General features: G+C 44.7%; 1 protein-coding gene across 1 annotated transcript in view; it reads left to right on the top strand.

Annotated features, from left to right (window-relative positions):
- LOC139226534 (sphingosine-1-phosphate transporter SPNS2-like) overlaps positions 1–17284 on the top strand; it is a 133176-nt gene extending 115892 nt beyond the window's left edge. Inside the window, exons 12-13 of the mRNA XM_070857367.1 lie at positions 6808–6848; positions 13233–17284. Of these exons, the coding sequence (XP_070713468.1) occupies positions 6808–6844 (37 nt within the window). The 3' untranslated portion in view covers positions 6845–6848; positions 13233–17284. The remainder of the gene's footprint in view (positions 1–6807; positions 6849–13232) is intronic.
- Positions 17285–20277: the final 2993 nt, after the last annotated feature.

The raw sequence follows: 20277 nt of genomic DNA, 5'->3' as shown, positions 1-20277 counted from the left end.
TGCACTAGGAATGCCAGCTGATGTCTCTACAGAGGGATTTAATCCCACAACCTTTTGACTCGGAGGCAGGAGTGCTACCAGTGAGTCACTGGCTGACACCTAATTCAGTGCTACATTAGTGCACTGCTCCGTCACGGCAAGCGAGTCCCAGGAGGGCAGAGAAAACGCTTCAAGGACGCCCTCAAAGCCTCTTTGAAAAAAATGTAACATCCTCACTGACTCTTGGGAATCCCGGGCTCAAGACCACTCAAAGTGGAGGAGAAGCATCTAAGAAGGCACCAATGAGTCTCTTCGCCGGGAGCACACGGAAGCCAAGTACAAACAGCGGAAGGAGCCTACGACAAATCAAGCACCCCACCCACCCATCCCTTCAACCATCACCTGCCCCATCTGTGACAGAGTCTGTAGATCCCGCATTGGTCTCATCAATCACCTTCGAACTCATTTTAGTGTGGAAGCAAGTCATCCTTGACTCCGGGATGACTGCCTAAGAAGAAGAGTAAAGCAGTTCTCCTGGTCGACCAATCCAGACATCACAAGTTCGACTGTCACCGGTGACAAGTTGTGAAATTGATTTCAATAAATCTGGTCATTTGAGGGCCAGCCCCAGGAATGGCCATGAAGCTGTCAGATTGTTGTTAAAAACTCAAATGGTTGGGGAATGTCCTCCAAGCAAGGGAACCTGCTGCCCTTGCCTGGATCTAGCCTACACTTGACACCAGTACCACACTAAGCAGGAATGCCCTCTGAACTTGCCTGCCCAGCTACTGAGGTTAACCAGGGACTGGCATTAAGTGCTAGCATCGCCCAACACATTTTTCCTTTTCAAAACTGGAAGACAAGAAACGTGGATTGTGTCTCAACAAAGCCGAGAAGGATTGGCAGTCGGTAAGCACCGAGCCAAGGTGGTGAATAACTCTGAGGACTGTTTTCACCTGACAACAGCTGAATATTATTCTTGGCAAGTTGATGAAAAGACTCAGTTTGCAAAACAAATTAATGGAATTTCCTGACTAAGAGCGATGGTATTTTTATTGTTCTGAGGGCTGGACGACAAATCGTTTATTCAGACAAGACGTTAAGAAATCTCTGGAATGTCGACGTTTCCTAAAAACATAATTTGCATTTGGAAAGGACGGAAGTGCCGACACAATGAGCCGAATGGGATATTGTGAAGTCAGCACCAGATAAGATAGAAACAATGGCTATTTAGGAAGTGCATGTTTTCATGTGGCCAGACACCTCCAGGACTGTGGGTCTTAGTATGTCCTTCAGGAAAGGGGTTTCTGTCAATAGATTGACTGAATTATGGTCTGGAAGCTTTTGTGCAACAACTGGTAGTACTTCCCTTCACCCTCTCTTTTCTCTTCCCCCCCCCCCCCCCCCCCCACCAAGATAAATGCCCAGCACCCATCAATTTCAGATTCACACTCTGCCAATCCTTGCAGCGCCAGGGTGAGATATACGGACACTGGTTCCAGTCATGCACAATCAGTCCCCTAGTCTGATCTCGGCATGAGTGGCAGTGGGGGTCTTGCAATTGAGTTCAGCACTCTGGTGAGGGGAAGAATGAACCAAGGCTCCTGCTAGGGGTTGCCATGCAATGATCCTATTGTGCAGTTGCGCATAGATAATGGGTGAGAAACCCCATGATGTATATTATAAATATAGGAATCTAATACCTGTACTACATGTATATCATAAAATGGACACACTACCTTCCCTTTGTATTTATAGCCGAGGTTTCCTACATTACAACAGTGACTACACTCCTGTACTGTACTATACAACCACCTAAGAACTCATGTTAAGAGTGGAAGCAAACCTTCCTCGATTCCGAGGGACTGCCTATGATAATGATGACACTCCATGTTATGTAAGGCGCTATATAAATCCAAGTCTTTTTTCTTTCTTTAAATTACTTTGATTGCTAACTGAACAGTTACAAAAGAGGATGTGAGAAAGCATTGTGATAATTGACAACTTGTTTGTTGCTTTTTTACGATACCGTCACAGCCAAGTTTAGTGTTGATGGGAAGCATTTGTCCTGACACACAACCTGTGGAGAGAGAGTAAGCCGAGTGTGGAGGACTGGTGCCTGCGGAAGGGGCTGGAGCCTCCTCTTCACTCCTGGTCAGGTTGGGTTGGGAGTCTGGATTCAGCCCACAGTTACACTATAACCACGTCGTCGGTGGGAAGTGAGACTGCTGTCTCTGGGTGAACGCACCTTTAATAGCAGACTACAAGCAGCTAGCTGTAAATGGAGCTAAACTAGGAGACCTGGATTAGTCACTCCCGGTCTGAATGGAACACTTTATTGTAACAAGTTGACAAACCTTTGTCGAAATTACATCATGGAAACAAGCCCAACCTGTCCGTGCTGGTGTTTATTCTGGACAAGGGCAGCAGCCTAATTCCAGTTTCACCCTGTACCCATCTCTCTCTTTTTTCTTTCCTTTAACCATCTATCCAACCTATTGTGTCAGCCGTGGCTCAGTGAGTAGCACGCTCGCCTCTGAGTTAGAAGATTGTGGGTTCACAGTCCCACTCCAGGAATTTGAACACAAAAATATCTAGGCTGACACTCCCAGTGCAGTGCTGAGGGAGTGCTGCAATGTCGGAGGTGCCGTCTTTTGGATGAGACATTAAACCGAGGCCCTGTCTGCTCTCTCAAGTGGATATAAAAGATCCCATTGCACTTTTTTGAAGAAAAGTAGAGGAGTTACTCCCAGTGTCCTGGCCAATATTTATCCTTCAATCAACATAACAAAAACACATTATCTGGTCATTATCACATTGCTGTTTGTGGGAGCTTGCTGTGCACGTATTGGCTGCCATGTTTCTCACATTACAAAGGTTACTACACTCCAAAAAGTACTTCACTGGCTGTAAAACACTTTGAGACGTCCGGTGGTCGTGAAAGACGCTACAGAAATGCAAGTCTTTCTTTCTTAAATGTTGACATTGTTACTGCTTCAGTCTCCAGTGCTGCATTCCACAGCCTCACAACCGTGTTTAAGAAAAAAGTTTCTCCTGCTCTGTGTTCTAAAGCTCTTGCATTTAATATTATGTATCTGTGTGCCCCTCATTCTAGACGCCCCCCCCCCCCAATACTGGAATCTGTCAACCCCTCCGTTCGTAATTTCAAAAGCATCGATCAACATTTTTTTAACTGAGAAAATAAGCTCTTTTAAAGGCATGTCACGGAGCTTTGAGAAGCAGAGATCACTTGACATGTAATTACAGGCTCTACTGACCCTGGTAGCAGGGTTAGACTGATGTATAGCTACGCCAGTACTGGCCAAGATGCCCGTGATACTTTCCTGCTAACATGCTGCGGATTAACTGTAATTATTTGGTAACATTTTATTTAAATTCCATGGATCATGGGGTAATTGCACAGTAATAGACATTTAATTACTGTGTTTGTGAAACTGCGATGTAACTGAGATGTTACAATAACTATTTACATTGTAATCGAGTTAATTGTTTATTCACTTCCGTGGGTGTACAACTTAATCATTTTCATAGAGCGGCCATTTGGGATAAGGGAGCCAATTTTAGCAATGCCAATGGTGGGATTCAGCACTCGCCTCTTGTGTCCCCCAGTTTGTAGGAAGAAAGACTTAGTCTTTTGCAACCTCAGGACATCCCAAAGTGCTTAACAGCCAATGAAGTACTTTTTGAAGTGTAGCCACTGTTGTAATGTAGGAAACATGGCAACCATTTTGTGCACAGCAAGCTCCCACAAACAGCAATTGAGATAATGACCAGATAATCCGTTTTAGTGATACTAATTGAGAGATATATATTGACATGGACACCGGGGAAGGCTCCTCTGTTCGTCTTCAAATATCACTTGGGATCTTTTACATCCACCTGAGAGGGCAGACAGGGCCTCGGTTTAATGTCTCATCAGAAAGACGGCACCTCTGACAGTGCAATGCTCCCTCAGCACGGCACTGGACTGTCAGCCTGGATTATGGGCTTCAGACTTGAATCCACAACCTTCTGCCGCAGAGGCGAGAGTGCTACCAACTGAGCTAAACCGAGGCTTACCCCTGATTTTATAAGGCCTGATAGTTGGTTTGGAAAGTTAGGAGCTATCTTGCTCTGACCATCAGGGTGCCTGATTTTTCAGTGAGTGAGTTGGGGTTACCAGAATGCACATCCTCAATACAAAGGAAAAGGGTCCCACACCAAACATTGCATCATTTGACCACTGTGCAAACCCCACCCATTAGAATCGGTGCAGGAGAATCCCAGGACATGGCCTGCTGAAACTGGCTTCTCCAGCCATTGCATGTTGCATTTTTGGGTGTTTTTTTTTAAACCATTTTTTACTCTAAATATTATTAGCCATTGACCTCTATTTCCTTAGAAGCGTTTACACTTCCTACTCGCTAGGTAAATTTGATAGTATGTCTCTGTGACTGTGTTAGCCTGTGTGTCTCTGTGACAATCTTTGTGTCAGTCTGTCCTTGTGTCTCTGTCTCTCTCTTGCTGTCTCTCACTACAAATCTGCATCTCACTCTCTCTCTCTCTCTTTTTCTCTCTCCCTTCTTTATACTATTTCCAGTACTGGTTCTATCCCGTGCATTCGCAGGATCCCCAAAGCCGTGGAAAATTGAGACTATATTGTAGCCCTGCAAATTTTTCCTTTAAGGATATATATCTTGTTTACTTTTGCAAGTTACTATTGGATGTGATTCCACTACCCTTTCAGGTGGTGTAGTGCGCTGTGCATTACCACTGTGGGGGATCACCACTGCCCTTTTATCACTGGACCCTGGGTTTGGTCCAAAGCAACTGGTGGCATAATAGACTCCTCTGATCTGGTAGCTTGCCTGAAATGAGGGAGGGCCTTCGGACCACCTTTTTATGGGGTCTGGACACAATTTAATAAAGTTGTCCACAATTTGGAACAGATTGACACCAATAATGGCAATCTCACTGACTTGTCATTTGTATACAAATAACAATATTAAGGAAGAAACATAAGAACTGAAGAATTAGGAGCAGGAGTAGGCTATTTGGCCCCTCGAGCCTGCTCCGCCATTCAATAAGATAATGACTGATCTTCTACCTCAACTCCACTTTCCTGTACTGTCCCCATATCCCTTGATTCCCTTAATATCTAAAAATCAATCGATCTCGATCGACTGAGCCTCCACAACCCTCTGGGGTTGAGAATTCCAGAGATTCACCACCCTCTGAGTGAAGAAATTTCTCCTCATCTCAGTCCTAAATGGCCAACCCCTTATTCTGAGATTGTGATCCCGGGTTCTAGACTCCTCAGCCAGAGGAACTGTCTCCATTGGCAACCAAAGGACACAAATTTAAGATAATTGGCAAAAGGACCAGAGGGACAATGAGAATTTTTGTCACGCAGTGAGTTGTTGTAATCTGGAGTGCGCTGCCTGAAAGGATGTTGGAGGCAGATTCAATAATAACTTTCAAAAGGAATTGGATAAATACTTGTAAAGCAAAAAATGCAGGGCTATGGGGAAAGAGCAGGGGGAGTGGGATAGCCCTACCACAGGTATGATGGGCCAAGTGGCCTACTTCTGTGCTGTAAGATTCTAATTGAGAATGAATTACAGACATATAGGGAGATGTATTGTTGGTGTTTAGGCTTGTCTGTCCCCTTGTGGTGGAACCATTCATACACATCATTAGTCTCAAGCCACCCTCATACCACATACGCAGTGCACTTCACCCCCGATTCATTGTTCTGTGTTCATAGGAGTCTTTTTGCTCATTCATGGGGGAGCCACAGAGAACAAAGGGCGTGGGGTGTAGGAGTTGAGTTGAGTTGATTTGAAGTACAAGCAACACGTTTGGCTTTGCGACAACATAAACTGTGCTGGAGATGTGACACCACCACGAGGAGGGAGAGAGAACCGTGCAGCCTTGCACTTGCTGTAGTATAACTGCGTATGAAGCCAAGTCGATAAAGGGTCACGGGTGATCCATTGCACCAACCGGGAACTATTAAATCTTCGGAATGTTTCATGTTTTCAGTGTAACAAGTCAGCTGACTGTCCTGTGAGTTCTGCTAACTTTGCAATTTACTAACCAGTTAGGTGGTGTGGAGCACAGACCGTATTTACAAAGTTACTAAACGTCCTTATGAAAATATAATCAGCTGTGTGGCAGTGCCGGGGTCGGGCCGTGCCTTGCTAGGGGGGGGCGCAGTGCCCAGGAGGCACATTGCTGGGAGGGGAGCAGTCTTGGGGGCAAGTGGGTCAGTACCTGGAAAGGTGGTGCAGTGCCTCAGTGTGCGGTGTTTTAAAAAAAAAATTATTTATTCGTCATGGGATGTGGGTGTCGCTAGAAAAGCCAACATTTATTGCCCGTCCCTAATTGTCTAAGAAGGTGGTGGTGGTGAGGCACATTATTGAACCACTCTTTGTAGCGGTTTGGTACAACTGAGCGGCTCGCTGGGCCAGAGGGCAGTTAAAAGTCAACCACATTGCTGTGGGGTCAGGAGTCACATATAGGCCAGACCAGGTAAGGGCAGCAGATTTCCTTCCCTAAAGGACATTAGTGAAGCAGATGGGTTTTTTCGACAATCTGATAGTAATGGTGACCATGAAACTGATACTAGCTTTGTATTCCAGATTTATTCAAATAACTGAATTGAAATCCCACAGCTGCCGTGGTGGGATTTGAACTCACGTCCCCGGATCATTAGCCTGGGTGCGTGTGGTGATGCCCATGGGTGCTGTTCCACGGCTCTCCCGAGACAGTAAACACTGTTGCTTCTGGTGCCTGACCTCTTGAATTTGTTTCCTTTCTCTGCAGGGTGGAAGAGATGAAGCTGGTTTCTGTGAAAGTTTGATAAGGTAAGCTAAGGGGAAAAATAGCAAATAATCAGATCCACGTTATTGTTGAGCAGGGCATTTTAATGAAATGCAAAATTGTTTAAAACAACAGAGCTTTGGAGCGGTGCCCGAGATGTGTGATTTGTGCCGATTTCCTTTTATTTAATAGCTCTCTTTGAACGGGGAGGTCAGTGGGTTTGGTGCACAGGAAACAAGGCAGTGACCGGGACTGAGATTTATCACTGGGGGGTAGGGCAGAGGGAATGCAGCAGAAAGATGTGTAGGAGACCGACCCCTCCAGATCAGAGAAGTTCTTTCGCTCCTGTAGTTCAGTGTCACTGCGGCCTGCCTCTCAGTAAAGATGTTGAGTGTGATAGAATGTGAATGATGGGACAAGCTTGACATTTTATTTCAGTTGAGGGAGACAGTGATCCTAAGGTTACTCATGCTTTTCCCTTTGATTGTCGTGCACTGGGGACATTTTATGAGGAGAGATTGAGTACACTGGGCCTATATTCTCTAGAGTTTAGAAGAATGAGAGGGTGATCTCATTGAAATATGCAAAATTCTTCCACGCCTTGACAGGATAGATGCACGGAGGATGTATCCTCTGGCTGAGGAGTCTGGAACCAGGGGTCACAATCTGTTGCAATGTAGGAAACCTCTCTGTCTCTGCTATAAATACTAAGGGAAGGTAGTTTGTCCATTTTATGATACACATGTAGTACGGTCTTTTAGAGTATATTCAAGACAGAGTTTGATAGATTTTTGGATATTAAGGGAATCAAGGGATTTGGGGATAGTGCAGGCAAGTGGAGTTGAGGTAGATCAGCCATGATCTTATCGAATGGCTGCCTATTGCTCCTAATTCTTATGTTTAAAGTAGATGCACTTCCTGCATAATCTACTTAGCAAGTCCGTTTCCCCCATTCAGGCTTCTTGATTGCCTTGCCACAGTGCGACCCCTCCATTATAGGCTTACAGTGTGAAACGTGTAACTAAGGTAGCTTTACCACTCATCTAAACTGGGCACGCTGCAACCTGTACCAGCTTTGGTTATCAATGGACTGCACCACTGAGTGGTGGCTCGGGTTGTTCCACCACGTGGCGAGTTCCTCATCTCAGCCCGATTGCTCGAAGTAGGCAAGAAGCAAAGGCTTAGCACTTCCTCACAGAGAAGCAGCCGAGCCAGCCTCAAACTACTCTTTTGCACCTCACAGGAACAGAAGGAGGCTCCTCGGGCCCATTCAAATCAGATTGTGGCTGATCTGCACCTCAACTCCACTTTGCCGCCTTTGCTCCATATCCCTCGATACCCTTAAAAAAAAAAATCACAATTGGCTTTTAAAAAGATTGCCACCACCATGTCTGAGGAAAAAGTGCTTCCTGATTTCCCTCCTAAATGGCCTAATTCTACATTGTAAGATGATGCCCTCTTGTGCTGGATTTCCCCCACCAGAGGAAATTGTTTCTCTGTATAGAGCTGGACATTGGCCACCTGTCTGTCCCCTCAATTATAGGATGGTTTGTGGTATGGGTGTACCAGCAGCCTGTGGAAAAAGCCAACCAAGGCATCAAATGCAGGGGCCATGAAATCAAATGGCCTCCAAGCCTACTGACCACTCTGGGCCCCAAAAAAGGGTCATCAGACCCAGCAGAGAAACAAGTGGTTTGCTGCCGATGTCTGCAGTCCCAGGCCTGTTTTGTGGGCAGAGTTTAGAAGTGCCAGCGATTCATTGCTGGGCCTGTGCCAGCATCGCAGTGAACGTAGGCCCTTATCAGCCTCAGCCGCTCGCTGACCTGTGCCAAGCTTGGAGCCAGGTCGGGTCAGGGAAAGTCCATGTCTGCGTGTCTGGACATTAAAATATATATATATTTATTTTGACGCCAACTCACTATTTCTGCATTAATAATCATGCCAGCAGTGGTTTTCCTGTAATTGGACTGATTTATTAAGCAGTGTTTTGAGTAAAGTTGGCCCGATTCTGATTTGGAGAAATTTAAAAGAAAAACTTGAATTCAAGTCGAGGAAATTCCTCCCCAGGGCAAACAAATCACACGTCAGGCAATGTCCCAAAGTACAGGTCACATCTTGTGCTGAAAATACATTGGTCCCACTGCAACACGTCTGATTCTTCACACGGCAGTCAGGAGAACCCAATGGGAGACATCACCTCAAGCTACCTGCTGTATGCAAGTGGTGGGGCACGCTGCTCCATGGATTTAACTTGCATTGTTGGTATAGATACAAGGACAAGTCACAGATTCCATAATCAGCAAGTGAGATCAGCAACGTTTTTTTTCCCACACACTAGTGGTTGGGAGAGAGCCTTTGGGATTAGTGGTAGCACTCACCCCCTTGGGAGTCAGAAGGTGAAAGGTTCCCCCATACCAGACAGTCCCAGCAAGTGAAGGTCAGAATATGGTCTCTTAAATATTGGGTTGGCATCCAGTCGGGTACTGGGGTCTAGATCGAGTGACCATTGGCTCAGCGGTTTTGAGTCAGAAGGGTTGGGTTCAGGCCCCTCTCCCAACAGTCTCGGAGACTGGAACAACAGCTCGGAATACTGGGTTGATATCCAGCAGGGGTGCTTGTGTCTGATGGGTATGGGAGGTTCTCCACTAACTGCTGTGTCTACATATGTCTATTGTGCGATCACCAAGCTATGGTCAGGAGGGTAGATGCCATTTGTTTATGCAATGGACAATCCAGAGGAGCCCATTCAGCTAACTGCTATTTCAACAATTGTCTTGTTTTAAGAAGTTAATAAAGTTATTTACCGAGGGTCAGCCCTTGAAGGCTAGAATTCTTTTTTGGTTAGGATTTCCAAATGAGCTAATTCAGCTTAATGCCATGTCTCATTTTTAAAGAAGTTATAAGGTAGAATTCCTTCACACTTTTTCCTCCTTCCCCCCCTCATAAAGGGGAAGTGGGGCTCGTTGGTCTTGTTTCCAGCTCACAGAGAAGGTACTCCTTAGTTTAAAAACCATGAGGAAGCCAATGGGAAATCAACTCAGCTCCTCAGCCCTAGTAAGTGGCTCAAGGATCTCATGCATGAGACCAGAGTTAGGAGCTGCTCCGAGGGACAGAGCACAACCGACCAATGGGATATTGGTTGGGGAGGCAGATAATGTGGAAAGAATTAAGGGAGAACGGGACATATAGTTGGTGGAGTGGGTGATTGAGGGCCATTAGTATTGGGAGCGGCCAGGTGGAGCCTGTTCCATGCTGTATATTCCGATGCTATGTCAATGCCAGCTCAAATGGTCAATGCTACATCAATTAACTGAGGGGAAAAAAAAAACAGTAGGATAAGTATCCGATTAGGAATAGATTTGAATATTGTAAGAATAAGTACAGACAGGATTTCTGTGGGTCAAATTAGTCCCTGCACTGCTGGATCGCGCCAGAAGTTGCCCCTGGGGAGATCAGGATTAGATGGCAGAAATGCTGTTATGATCTGGAATGCATTGTCTGAAAGGGCGGTGAAAGCTGATGCAATAGTAACCTGCAATAGGGAATTGGATAAATACTTGAAGGGCTATGGGGGAGCTGTGAGGAGGATGCTAAGAGACTGCAGGGTGACTTGGACAGGTTAGCTGAGTGGGCAAATGCATGGCAGATGCAGTATAATGTGGATAAATGTGAGGTTATCCGCTGTGGTGGCAAAAACAGGAAGACAGAATATTATCTGAATGGTGACAGATTAGGAAAAGGGGAGGTGCAATGAGACCTGGGTGTCATGGTACATCAATCATTGAAGTTTGGCATGCAGGTACAGCAGGCGGTGAAGAAGGCAAATGGCATGTTAGCCTTCATAGCTAGAGGATTTAAGTATAGGAGCAGGGAGGTCTTACTGCAGTTGTACAGAGCACCTGGAATATTGTGTTCAGTTTTGGTCCCCTAATGATAGATATAGATATGTGAAGAGAAAAAGATTAGTGAAAACAAACGTGGGTCCCCTGCAGTCAGATTCAGGTGAATTTATAATGGAGAACAAAGAAATGGCGGACCAGTTAAACAAATACTTTGGTTCTGTCTTCACGAAGGAAGACACAAATAACCTTGCAGAAATACTAGGGGACCGAGTTCTAGCGAGAAGGAGGAACTGAAGGAAATCCTTCGTCAGGAAATTGTGTTAGGGAAATTGATGGGATTGAAGGCCGATAAATCCCCGGGGCCTGATAGTCTGCATCCCAGAGTACTTAAGGAAGTGGCCCTAGAAATAGTGGATGCATTGGTGATCATTTTCCAACAGTCTTATCGACTCTGGATCAGTTCCTATGGACTGGAGGGTAGCTAATGTAACACCACTTTTTAAGAAAGGAGGGAGAGAGAAAACGGGTAATTATAGACCGGTTAGCCTGACATCGGTGGTGGGGAAAATGTTGGAATCAATTATTAAAGATGAAATAGCTGCACATTTGGAAAGCAGTGACGGGATCGGTCCAAGTCAGCATGGATTTATGAAAGGAGGGAAATCCTGCTCGACAAATCTTCTAGAATTTTTTGAGGATGTAACTGGTAGAGTGGACAAGGGAGAGCCAGTGGATATGGTGTATTTGGACTTTCAAAAGGCTTTTGACAAAGTCCCACACAAGAGATTGGTGTGCAAAATTAAAGCACGTGGTATTGGGGGTAATGTACTGACGTGGATAGAGAACTGGTTGGCAGACAGGAAACAGAGAGTCGGGATAAACGGGTCCTTTTCAGAATGGCAGGCAGTGACTAGTGGGGTGCCGCAGGGCTCAGTGCTGGGACCCCAGCTATTTACAATATACATTAATGATTTGGATGAGGGAATTGAGTATAATATCTAAGTTTGCAGATGACACTAAACTGGGTGGCGGTGTGAGCTGTGAGGATGCTAAAAGGCTGCAGGGTGACTTGGACAGGCTAGGTGAGTGGGAAAACGCTTGGCAGAGTAGTATAATGTGGATAAATGCGAGGTTATCCACTTGTGGCAAAAACACGAAGGCAGAATATTATCTGAATGGCGGCAGATTAGGAAAAGGGGAGGTGCAACGAGAGCTGTGTGTCATGGTACATCAGTCATTGAAAGTTGGCATGCAGCTACAGCAGGGAGTGAAGGTGGCAAATGGTATGTTGGCCTTCGTAGCTAGGGGATTTGAGTATAGGAGCAGGGTGATCTTACTGCAGTTGTACAGGGCCTTAGTGAGGCCTCATCTGGCATATTGTGTTCAGTTTTGGTCTCCTAATCTGAGGAAGGACGTTCTTGCTATTGAGGGAGTGCAGCGAAGGTTCACCAGACTGATTCCCGGGATGGCAGGAGAGACTGGATCGACTGGGCCTGTATTTACTGGAGTTTAGAAGGATGAGGGGGGATCTCATAGAAACATATAAAATTCTGACGGGACTGGACAGGTTAGATGCAGGAAGAATGTTCCCGTTGCTGGGGAGTTCCAGAACCAGGGGTCACATTCTAAGAATAAAGGGGTAAGCCATTTAGGACCGAGATGAGGAGAAACTTCTTCACTCAGAGAGTGGTTAACCTGTGGAATTCCCTGCCGCAGAGAGTTGTTGATGCCACTTCATTGGATATATTCAAGAGGGAGTTAGATATGGCCCTTATGGCTAAAGGGATCAAGGGGTATGGTGAGAAAGCAGGAAAGGGGTATTGAGATGAATGATCAGCCATGATCGTATTGAATGGCGGTGCAGACTCGAAGGGCCGAATGGCCTACTCCTGCACCTATTTTCTATGTTTCTGTGTAATTTTAAAGAGCCGTCACAGTCACAGTGGGCTGAATGGCCTCCTTCTGTGCTGTAGATTCCATGCAAAGATGAATACTGTAACATTTTGTTTTTGGTTAGCAGCAGCAGCATTTGTACAGAACTTTCCCTTGGGTGATTAAATGGATATAGTTCACGATAGGTTAGAGGGGCTGTGGAAGGAGATGAAGTGGGTTGGCTGGAGTCAGTGATTGTGTTGATTGTATCCCGGCTGTTGACGAAATGGCCTTGCTGTCCCTTCGTAGCCTGTAAATAGCAATACATCACGGATGGCTTATTTAACAATGATTCTGGGATGTGTTGCAGAGGTAACTTCATCCATTCTCACTGCTAAGTTAATGTTCTCTTGTAAGCAATGCAATTGGTTGCTGTGGTATTTTGCAAACGTCAAATCCTGGGAATTTATAGACAGCAAGTTTTAATAATGTTACTCAAGGAAAGGTGGGGAGCTACCGACGGCTTAAGAGTTACCGAGCGTTGAAAATACTTGTCGATCGGACCGGTAGAATTTACAGCACAGAAACAGGCTCCACATGAGTCGCCTTCCACCTTACTTCATCTCGCCCTATCATCAGTCCCCTCTCCCTCATGTATCTATCTAGCTTCCCCAGGACTGAACCCCACCCTTTTTCTTTCTCCCCCTCCCACAGCTAAGGTTGGAGCAGGTGAAGACGGCTCACAAACCAGCGACTTTCGCCTTCGGACGGCAGTGTAGTTGCTGCAAACGGAACAAAGTTTATCACCGCCGCATAACGGGACCACCCGCCCGCCGGGGAAGCAACAAATCGTGCAAAGATCAGCAGCAAACGGCACGACTTTAAAAAACGGGCCTCAACTATAAGGAACTCTTCTTCGTAAAGGACAGGCCTTTCAATTCTCTCTCCATCACGGAAATCTCTGCGTGAGAGCAAAGTCTTAAACTTTACGTTCGTTGTTTTTTGTAATATAGCGAGGTTACACCTTTGTGTGTCAAGATCTGACCTCATGATTTGGAGCTATGCTTCAACTCCGACACAAAAGAGAATGCAGCCAATCTCTGCTTCAGCACAGTGGGGCTATTTGTGATCAAAGTAAGGCAAGGGCTCCAGCCAGTGTCTGAGACACGAATTATATTGTTCCTTTCACTTGATGCTGCAGCTCAGTTGTCACGGGGGATGAGTAAAGCCCAATGGGGGCAGGCAGGGAAAGAGGGTGAAATTTCTACCCACTGGCACTGTAGCTGCACAGAAACACCCAGCAGTATAGATATTGCCCCTTCAACGAGAGACCACTTTGAGCTGTACTACACTAGGGTGAAGTGATGCTGACATGCCTGTTACTTGCAGAGGTGGCAGTAGTGGGAACAATGTCAAACAGTGAATGAAGAGCATCTTCCAGCATTAAGGTGTATTGATTGGGTATTGGTATACAAATCACACAAACCAGAGGCAGCAGTGCAACCATTGGCTTCTGAATATGCACTAAAAATCCCTTGAAGTGAATCGAGATGCTCTCGACGATCTTAAACTCCTTCCTTCCACACCTACTTTCGAAAGTTATATCCCATTAAGGCCAATGGAAAGGTGAAATTGTCAAGGGGGAGGGGATAGGCAGCGTGCAATGTCTGAGCTCCTTGTAATCACAGCAACCAATTCAATCTGATGAGTTGGTTCTCATTGCTTTTGTGAAGGTGGATCCTAGTAAGTATTCAAACAATACTTTTGTACAGGAATTTTGGGTAGTTTCTAGCCAGTCTTCAACTCTTAAAGTGCAAGCAATGAATCCCGTCACAGCAACTGGATGGTGCATCTCCCCCTTCCAATTTCCTCCCCGTTTCTCTCAAAGGCATCTTTGCCCAAGCAGCTATCGATCAGGTGCCCAAATTCTCTCCCGACGTCCCTACCTGTACAAGCCAGCAGGGACCATTGTATTCGGCCTGATTTTCCTGCTCCCTACCCCCAGGGAGACCAAGCCCACTTGTAGCCTGTCGAATGCCATTGAGGATTAGCCAATACAGTCGATTGAACCTGGCGTCTCCTGTGCTGCGTGGCGGAGTATTGCACAATCTACTGTTTTACTGCAATGGATTCACAATATTAGGACAGATCTGTTTATGGTCAGAATTCATTGTGTTTTAGACAAAAGATCAATTTAAAACAATTAGAGGTAATTATATTAGTTACTATACTAGCAGAACTGATGTATCGACTGTAGATAAAAACTGCAAAAGCCCGAAGTTTCTGTTTGCAGTGTTTTGCTAACTTGCTGACAGCCGTATTATAATCGAGCATTCTCCCTTTTTAAAGCGACTTTGGGTTGGTTTCTTTTTTTAATGTTTCCATTTCTTCCATCCTTTTCTGAAGTGTCTCGTGCTGAGCCCAGGGGTGTAGGTGTTGCTGCAGAACCCTCAGTGCTTCAGTTACACACTGTTGTGCAACTGGAATATCCACAAATTAAACCAAATGATTTGCATACGAGCAACAATAGATCACAAGAATTTTCCGGAAAGATTGGCCTCTAACTGCTGCTGCTTCCCATGCACCAAACGTCTCGCGCACAATCCTGCCGTAAGTGTGCGCCAGAACAGGCCCCTTCTTGCACACTTACACGTTAAGTCATCGCATGCTATTCATAGAATCAGAGAAATTTACAGCCCAGAAGGAAGCCATTTCGGCCCATCGTGTCCATGCCGGCTGACTAAGAGCTATCCAGCTTAATCCCACTTTCCAGCTCTTGGTCTGTAGGTTACGGCACTTCCAAATGCACATCCAAGTACTTTTTAAGTGTGGTGACGGTTTCTGCCTCTACCACCCTGTTATTGTAGCAAGGGCATCCACTCAGTAAAATCAACAAAGGTAGCAGAAATCAAAGTCCACCAGGATGGTCTATGCAAAGATCTCCTCCCTCACCGCTACCACCAATCTCCAGGATACTCAACCTCGCTGAACTGCTAACCAGCAGCTGGATATTAGGCCTCATCACTATCCTACACCTTAGTTCATCAACACTGAGAGATTGAATTAAAGCACACTTCCTTTGAAGGTAATATTGATCAAATCTTTGAATATTTCTTCCCCAACGCAACATTTCTATGTTGGAAGTTTAACTCAGAAAATTTCAGAGAAAATTCCACCATTCCAGGACATTGCAGTGAGTGGAATCAAGTCAGTTGTGGCACTGAAACCCTGTCTCGGGTGTGACTGTGGGGTAGGAGGCACTGGCCAATCCATCGCTCACATTCAAAGAGCTTAAAATGATTATATTTTAACATAAACGGAAATGGTACGTCATTAGGCTTTCATGAGAGTGTGAAACTTTTTCTTAAAAGTTACATTACAGCCCAGGCTTTTTGGACAAGCAGTTAACAGAAGGTCCATAGTTGTGAGGACTACTTGGCAGTAGGGATTAATTAATGGTTGAAGGGACATGACTTTCCTCACAAGTCAACAGCTTCATAACCTATATTAATCTCTCAGTCAACATAACAAAAACAGATTATCTGGTCATTATCACATTGCTATTTGTGGGAGCTTGCTTGTGCGCAAATTGGCTGCCGCATTTCCTACATTGCAACAGTGACTGCACTTCAAAAGTACTTCATTGGCTGTAAAGCGCTTTGACACGTCCGGTTGTCGTGAAAGGCACTATATAAATCCAAGTCTTTTATCCAAAAGATTCATAACCTACCATACATATATCACAGTGGCCCTTCAACTGATAATAGATGCAGGAAAGTGCAGGCATAAGATTAGGTACCATATTCCAAACCAGTGTTGTCCAACAGAAATTGCTGACTAGCTATGGGATGTGACTACGGCGGCACCATTTTAACCACATAATTTTAGTAGAAAATGCCATACACACTCTACAAGTAAATGTACTTCACATGTGGACATTGACTCAAACATCTACCACTATTCAGTAACCAAGGAAGTGCAGCACCCAGCCATCAAGAAAACACTGCTTTTTGACGAGCCAGTTTCTGAACAAATGCACAAAGATCAAAGTTCACATGCCGCCATGCGAATACAAGTATTGAGATCATACAACCAACAACAGCGTCTAGTACTCAATTTTTTATTTAAAAAAATGCAAGTTAGCCACATCTGGATTCCCAATCAGCCACATGCGGCTAGTGGCAAAGGTATTGGCCAACACTGATCTAAACCGTCTGATCCAATATAAATGCAAAGTGCAGTTGTGGGTTGAAATGTTATATGGTGTGATGTGAATGTTTAAAATTATTAACCAGGCTTTCCTCAGCAAGGGCTGCTTTCCTCCCAACATCGTCTGTACTCATTACTCACACCTTCCATACAAGGAATGATGCAAATTCTATGATTCAGAGTTTACCAAATTGCAAATTAAAAATACAGATGCTGAGTGATTTGGTCACTTAACAAGGTAGCGCAAACTTTCCCCTCTCCTGCGAGACTCCCAATGGCTGCTGCCCGATATTTTCAGTAACTGCACTCTATACAATGGTTGGCTGTGAGTTAAACCTTATTTTCTATGTAATATGCATTTGTTCCTGTATAAATTCCATTTGCACTGTTCAAGTGTCTGAGATTTCTTGTCAAACAAGAACTTTTTCTAAAAAAAAATATCTATTTTATCTGATTATTTCAGGTATATTTTATTGTTTAAAGCCAAAGTATATAAATTATACACAAGATCATAGCTAAAGTTTATGTATAGTCATGTAAATTAAGAAATAAACTATTTGAATGCAGCAGTTTTGGGCTATTTCATATTCTGGATGTAACTGCATCATCTCCACCCACAGCCAAACTGCACCAATGTCCAGAAGTTGAATATTTCATCACAAGCGCACTTCACATTGTGTATTGCCAGCTTTTGTAAAATGTATGGATTACTCTGCAGGGTCCCACACAATACAGAACACTAGCAAGGTTGTTGAAGAGGAGAAAAAAAAATAAACCAAGAATTAATGTTTAGATGATTCTAGATTTTGATTTTCAAAACCTGTCGATTGATGGATGAAAAAAAAAGGAGCAACGTGGGATTTTGAGATCCTGGAATGGAATAATAAAATAACTCGTCTGGTCTTAAGCTCATCCGTTCAACAAACTAACGCTCCAATCACAGCCCACCCCTCAACAAACCAATTCCCCAATCACATCTCATGCCCTCAACAAGCTCATTCTTCAATCACAGCTCATCCCCTCAACAAGCTCATTCTTCAATCACAGCTCAAATTACACTGGGATAATGGGTGTGAACAGTTGATATGTCCATCTGAAATTCTCTAATATTGAATTTGTCCACATCTTCAGTAGAATGAGTGGCAAGAACCTGGTGAGTCAGCAGTTCAATGAGGAGGAAGAACAGTAGACAGTAATTCACACTCATTATTCAACCACACTCGTGGAGGTACAATTACTGATAAAGCCGAAATTCTACGTGAAGCAGATTGCATTTATCTTTCACTATGTAGTGAGAGGCCCATGACCACCACTCGGAAAAATAATTTCTCAGGAGCCACAGGACAGATTACAGACCAGCCGAGGCGATCTTTCAGTTTATAATCGTTAATTTACAAGCTAACTTCTGCAAACACCAATTGCCCACAATAATGAAGGGACCGGAGCTTGCTACACTGCACTTAGGGGAAATCATCAACAATGCTGTGGTGCAGGATACGGTAACGATGCCACTCTCAAAAGGTGGAGAGAAACTCGCACAAGTGCCATTTGGCATAGTTCTGGTCTTCAATCGTGTAATTGGGTTGTCGTACCCTTGCAACCGTTCCACCCGCACACAATCAGTTCACACAAAGGGAGCGTTTGAAATGCCAATTACTGAGTCACAGAGCCCCGTCTCTACAACAAACGGGTCAAAGTCTGCACTCAATAGCGGGCAGTCAAGCAGGTAGTTTTTCCCACAATTGTAGGAAATAGGATACAGACACAAGTTTTAAACAATATCAAATCATGATTACTGCAGGCATGCAGATCCCCTTAATACGCTTCTTACTTTAAGGGTGGCCTTTTCATTTCCCTCCAAAACAAAGCTGACAATTATCTAAAATAGGCACCGGGGGTTAAAATTAGAGACAACTTCAGATCATCTCCTTGTCTCCCAATGTGTGTATTTTGAGGCTGAACTATATTGGATCAAAATGGTGCATCCACCATTACATGCCCGTGTTTGAAGTGAGGAGCACACTGCCCCTTATTGCCTCAGTGATAATGTGGAGACATTTCCATTCATTTAACGTGCATTATGTGAAGCAACAAGGTGTCTGGGGTTATTCTCGGGAGAGAAGAGAAGGTTAAGGGGAGATGTGAAAGAGCTGATCGAGTTTTGATGGTTATAGATAAGGAGACACTGCTTTCACAGGCACGAGGGCCAGTAACCAGAGCACAGATTTAAATTGGCAAAAAAGCAAGATGAGAATTGTTTAAAAAAAAACGCAGCGAGTTGTTACCTGTAACGCGCTGCCTGAAAGGGTATTGGAAGCAGATTCAATGGTAACTTTCAAAAGGGAACAGTATATACTTGAAGGGAAAAAGTTACAGGGCAATGGGGAAAGAACACGGGGGTGGGGCTGATTGGATAGCTCTTGCGAATGGTCTCCTCCTGTGCTGTAAGATTCTATCAATGTGAACATGGTGTTTAGCCCCAGTTACAGAAACTGAGAACATGTTTTTAGGAGGGGGGAGGGTATGTCGGCAGAGTATCTCAATTCCAACATCAAACTACATTACCCAAATAAAATGGTTTAACAGTAAGTCTGTAAGCCACCAATTACACATACAAATATTAAAAATGATCTCAGTAAGCTCGTGGTGAGTTTATTTTTTAACAATAATTAGCAGTATGAGACACTGGAACACTCAGTCACTCATTCTCCTCCTCTACCTGCCGAAATTCCCATTAGAGTGTCCCATGGCCTTCCCAGACAATATCGGCAAAAAGCTCTGCTCACTTTTTTTTGTTTAAAAACTGTCCTCGATTTCTTCGCAGTTCTGGACATCTTGGCACTGCGCCAGAGAGGCACCAGGAAGTGTCAAGGCAGACACAGGATGAATGCTGGTCTATAAATAGAAGTGGGCCACAGCCAGAGGTGCTTGTTTGAGATCAGAGATTGATTGTTTACACTACATTGTGCTTTGGAATGATCGTGTGATCCACCACGATTGACCGGGAGATGCCAGGTAATACTGAGACTGACCCGGAGATCCATCAAGCTATACAGAAATATCCGTCTCTTCTTCACCCACCACCCGTCACGCACAAATATGGACACCTCTTAACTGTGCATCCTTTAATGATGGCTCCAAAGTGCTGATGTTTCACCAGTTAATGCGACCTACCCTTTCAGTTCCAGATACTGACTAACCTGCTGCGCATTTCCAATAACTCCAGCTTTTCCTCCCCACCTTTATGTCACCAGGTTACTTCCCTCCCTGCGTCTCAGCAAGACTAATCGCTCAAATGCCTTTCACGTTTTGAGCAGGCAAAATCCGACAGGTGTGCAGAGCGTTACCGTGGTAACTCGGTGCAAGCTGCACCCTACAAACAAGGTGGGAGAAAAAGCAGGTCATGGTGCCAGCCTGGGGTGTGCACCACCGTGACTTCAATGGGCAACTAGGAACGTAATGCAGACCCAGATCCATTTGCAATGGGTGGGGAGAGAAAGAGAGTGCTTGTCGAACACCACTGGCACCAAGACTTATTGAGGTGATCATT

Source organism: Pristiophorus japonicus, chromosome 16, assembly GCF_044704955.1.
Source record: "Pristiophorus japonicus isolate sPriJap1 chromosome 16, sPriJap1.hap1, whole genome shotgun sequence".
In the NCBI taxonomy this organism is placed as follows: domain Eukaryota; kingdom Metazoa; phylum Chordata; class Chondrichthyes; family Pristiophoridae; genus Pristiophorus; species Pristiophorus japonicus.
Note: the sequence above shows the minus strand (reverse complement) of the source record. Positions and strands in the feature narration are given on the sequence as shown.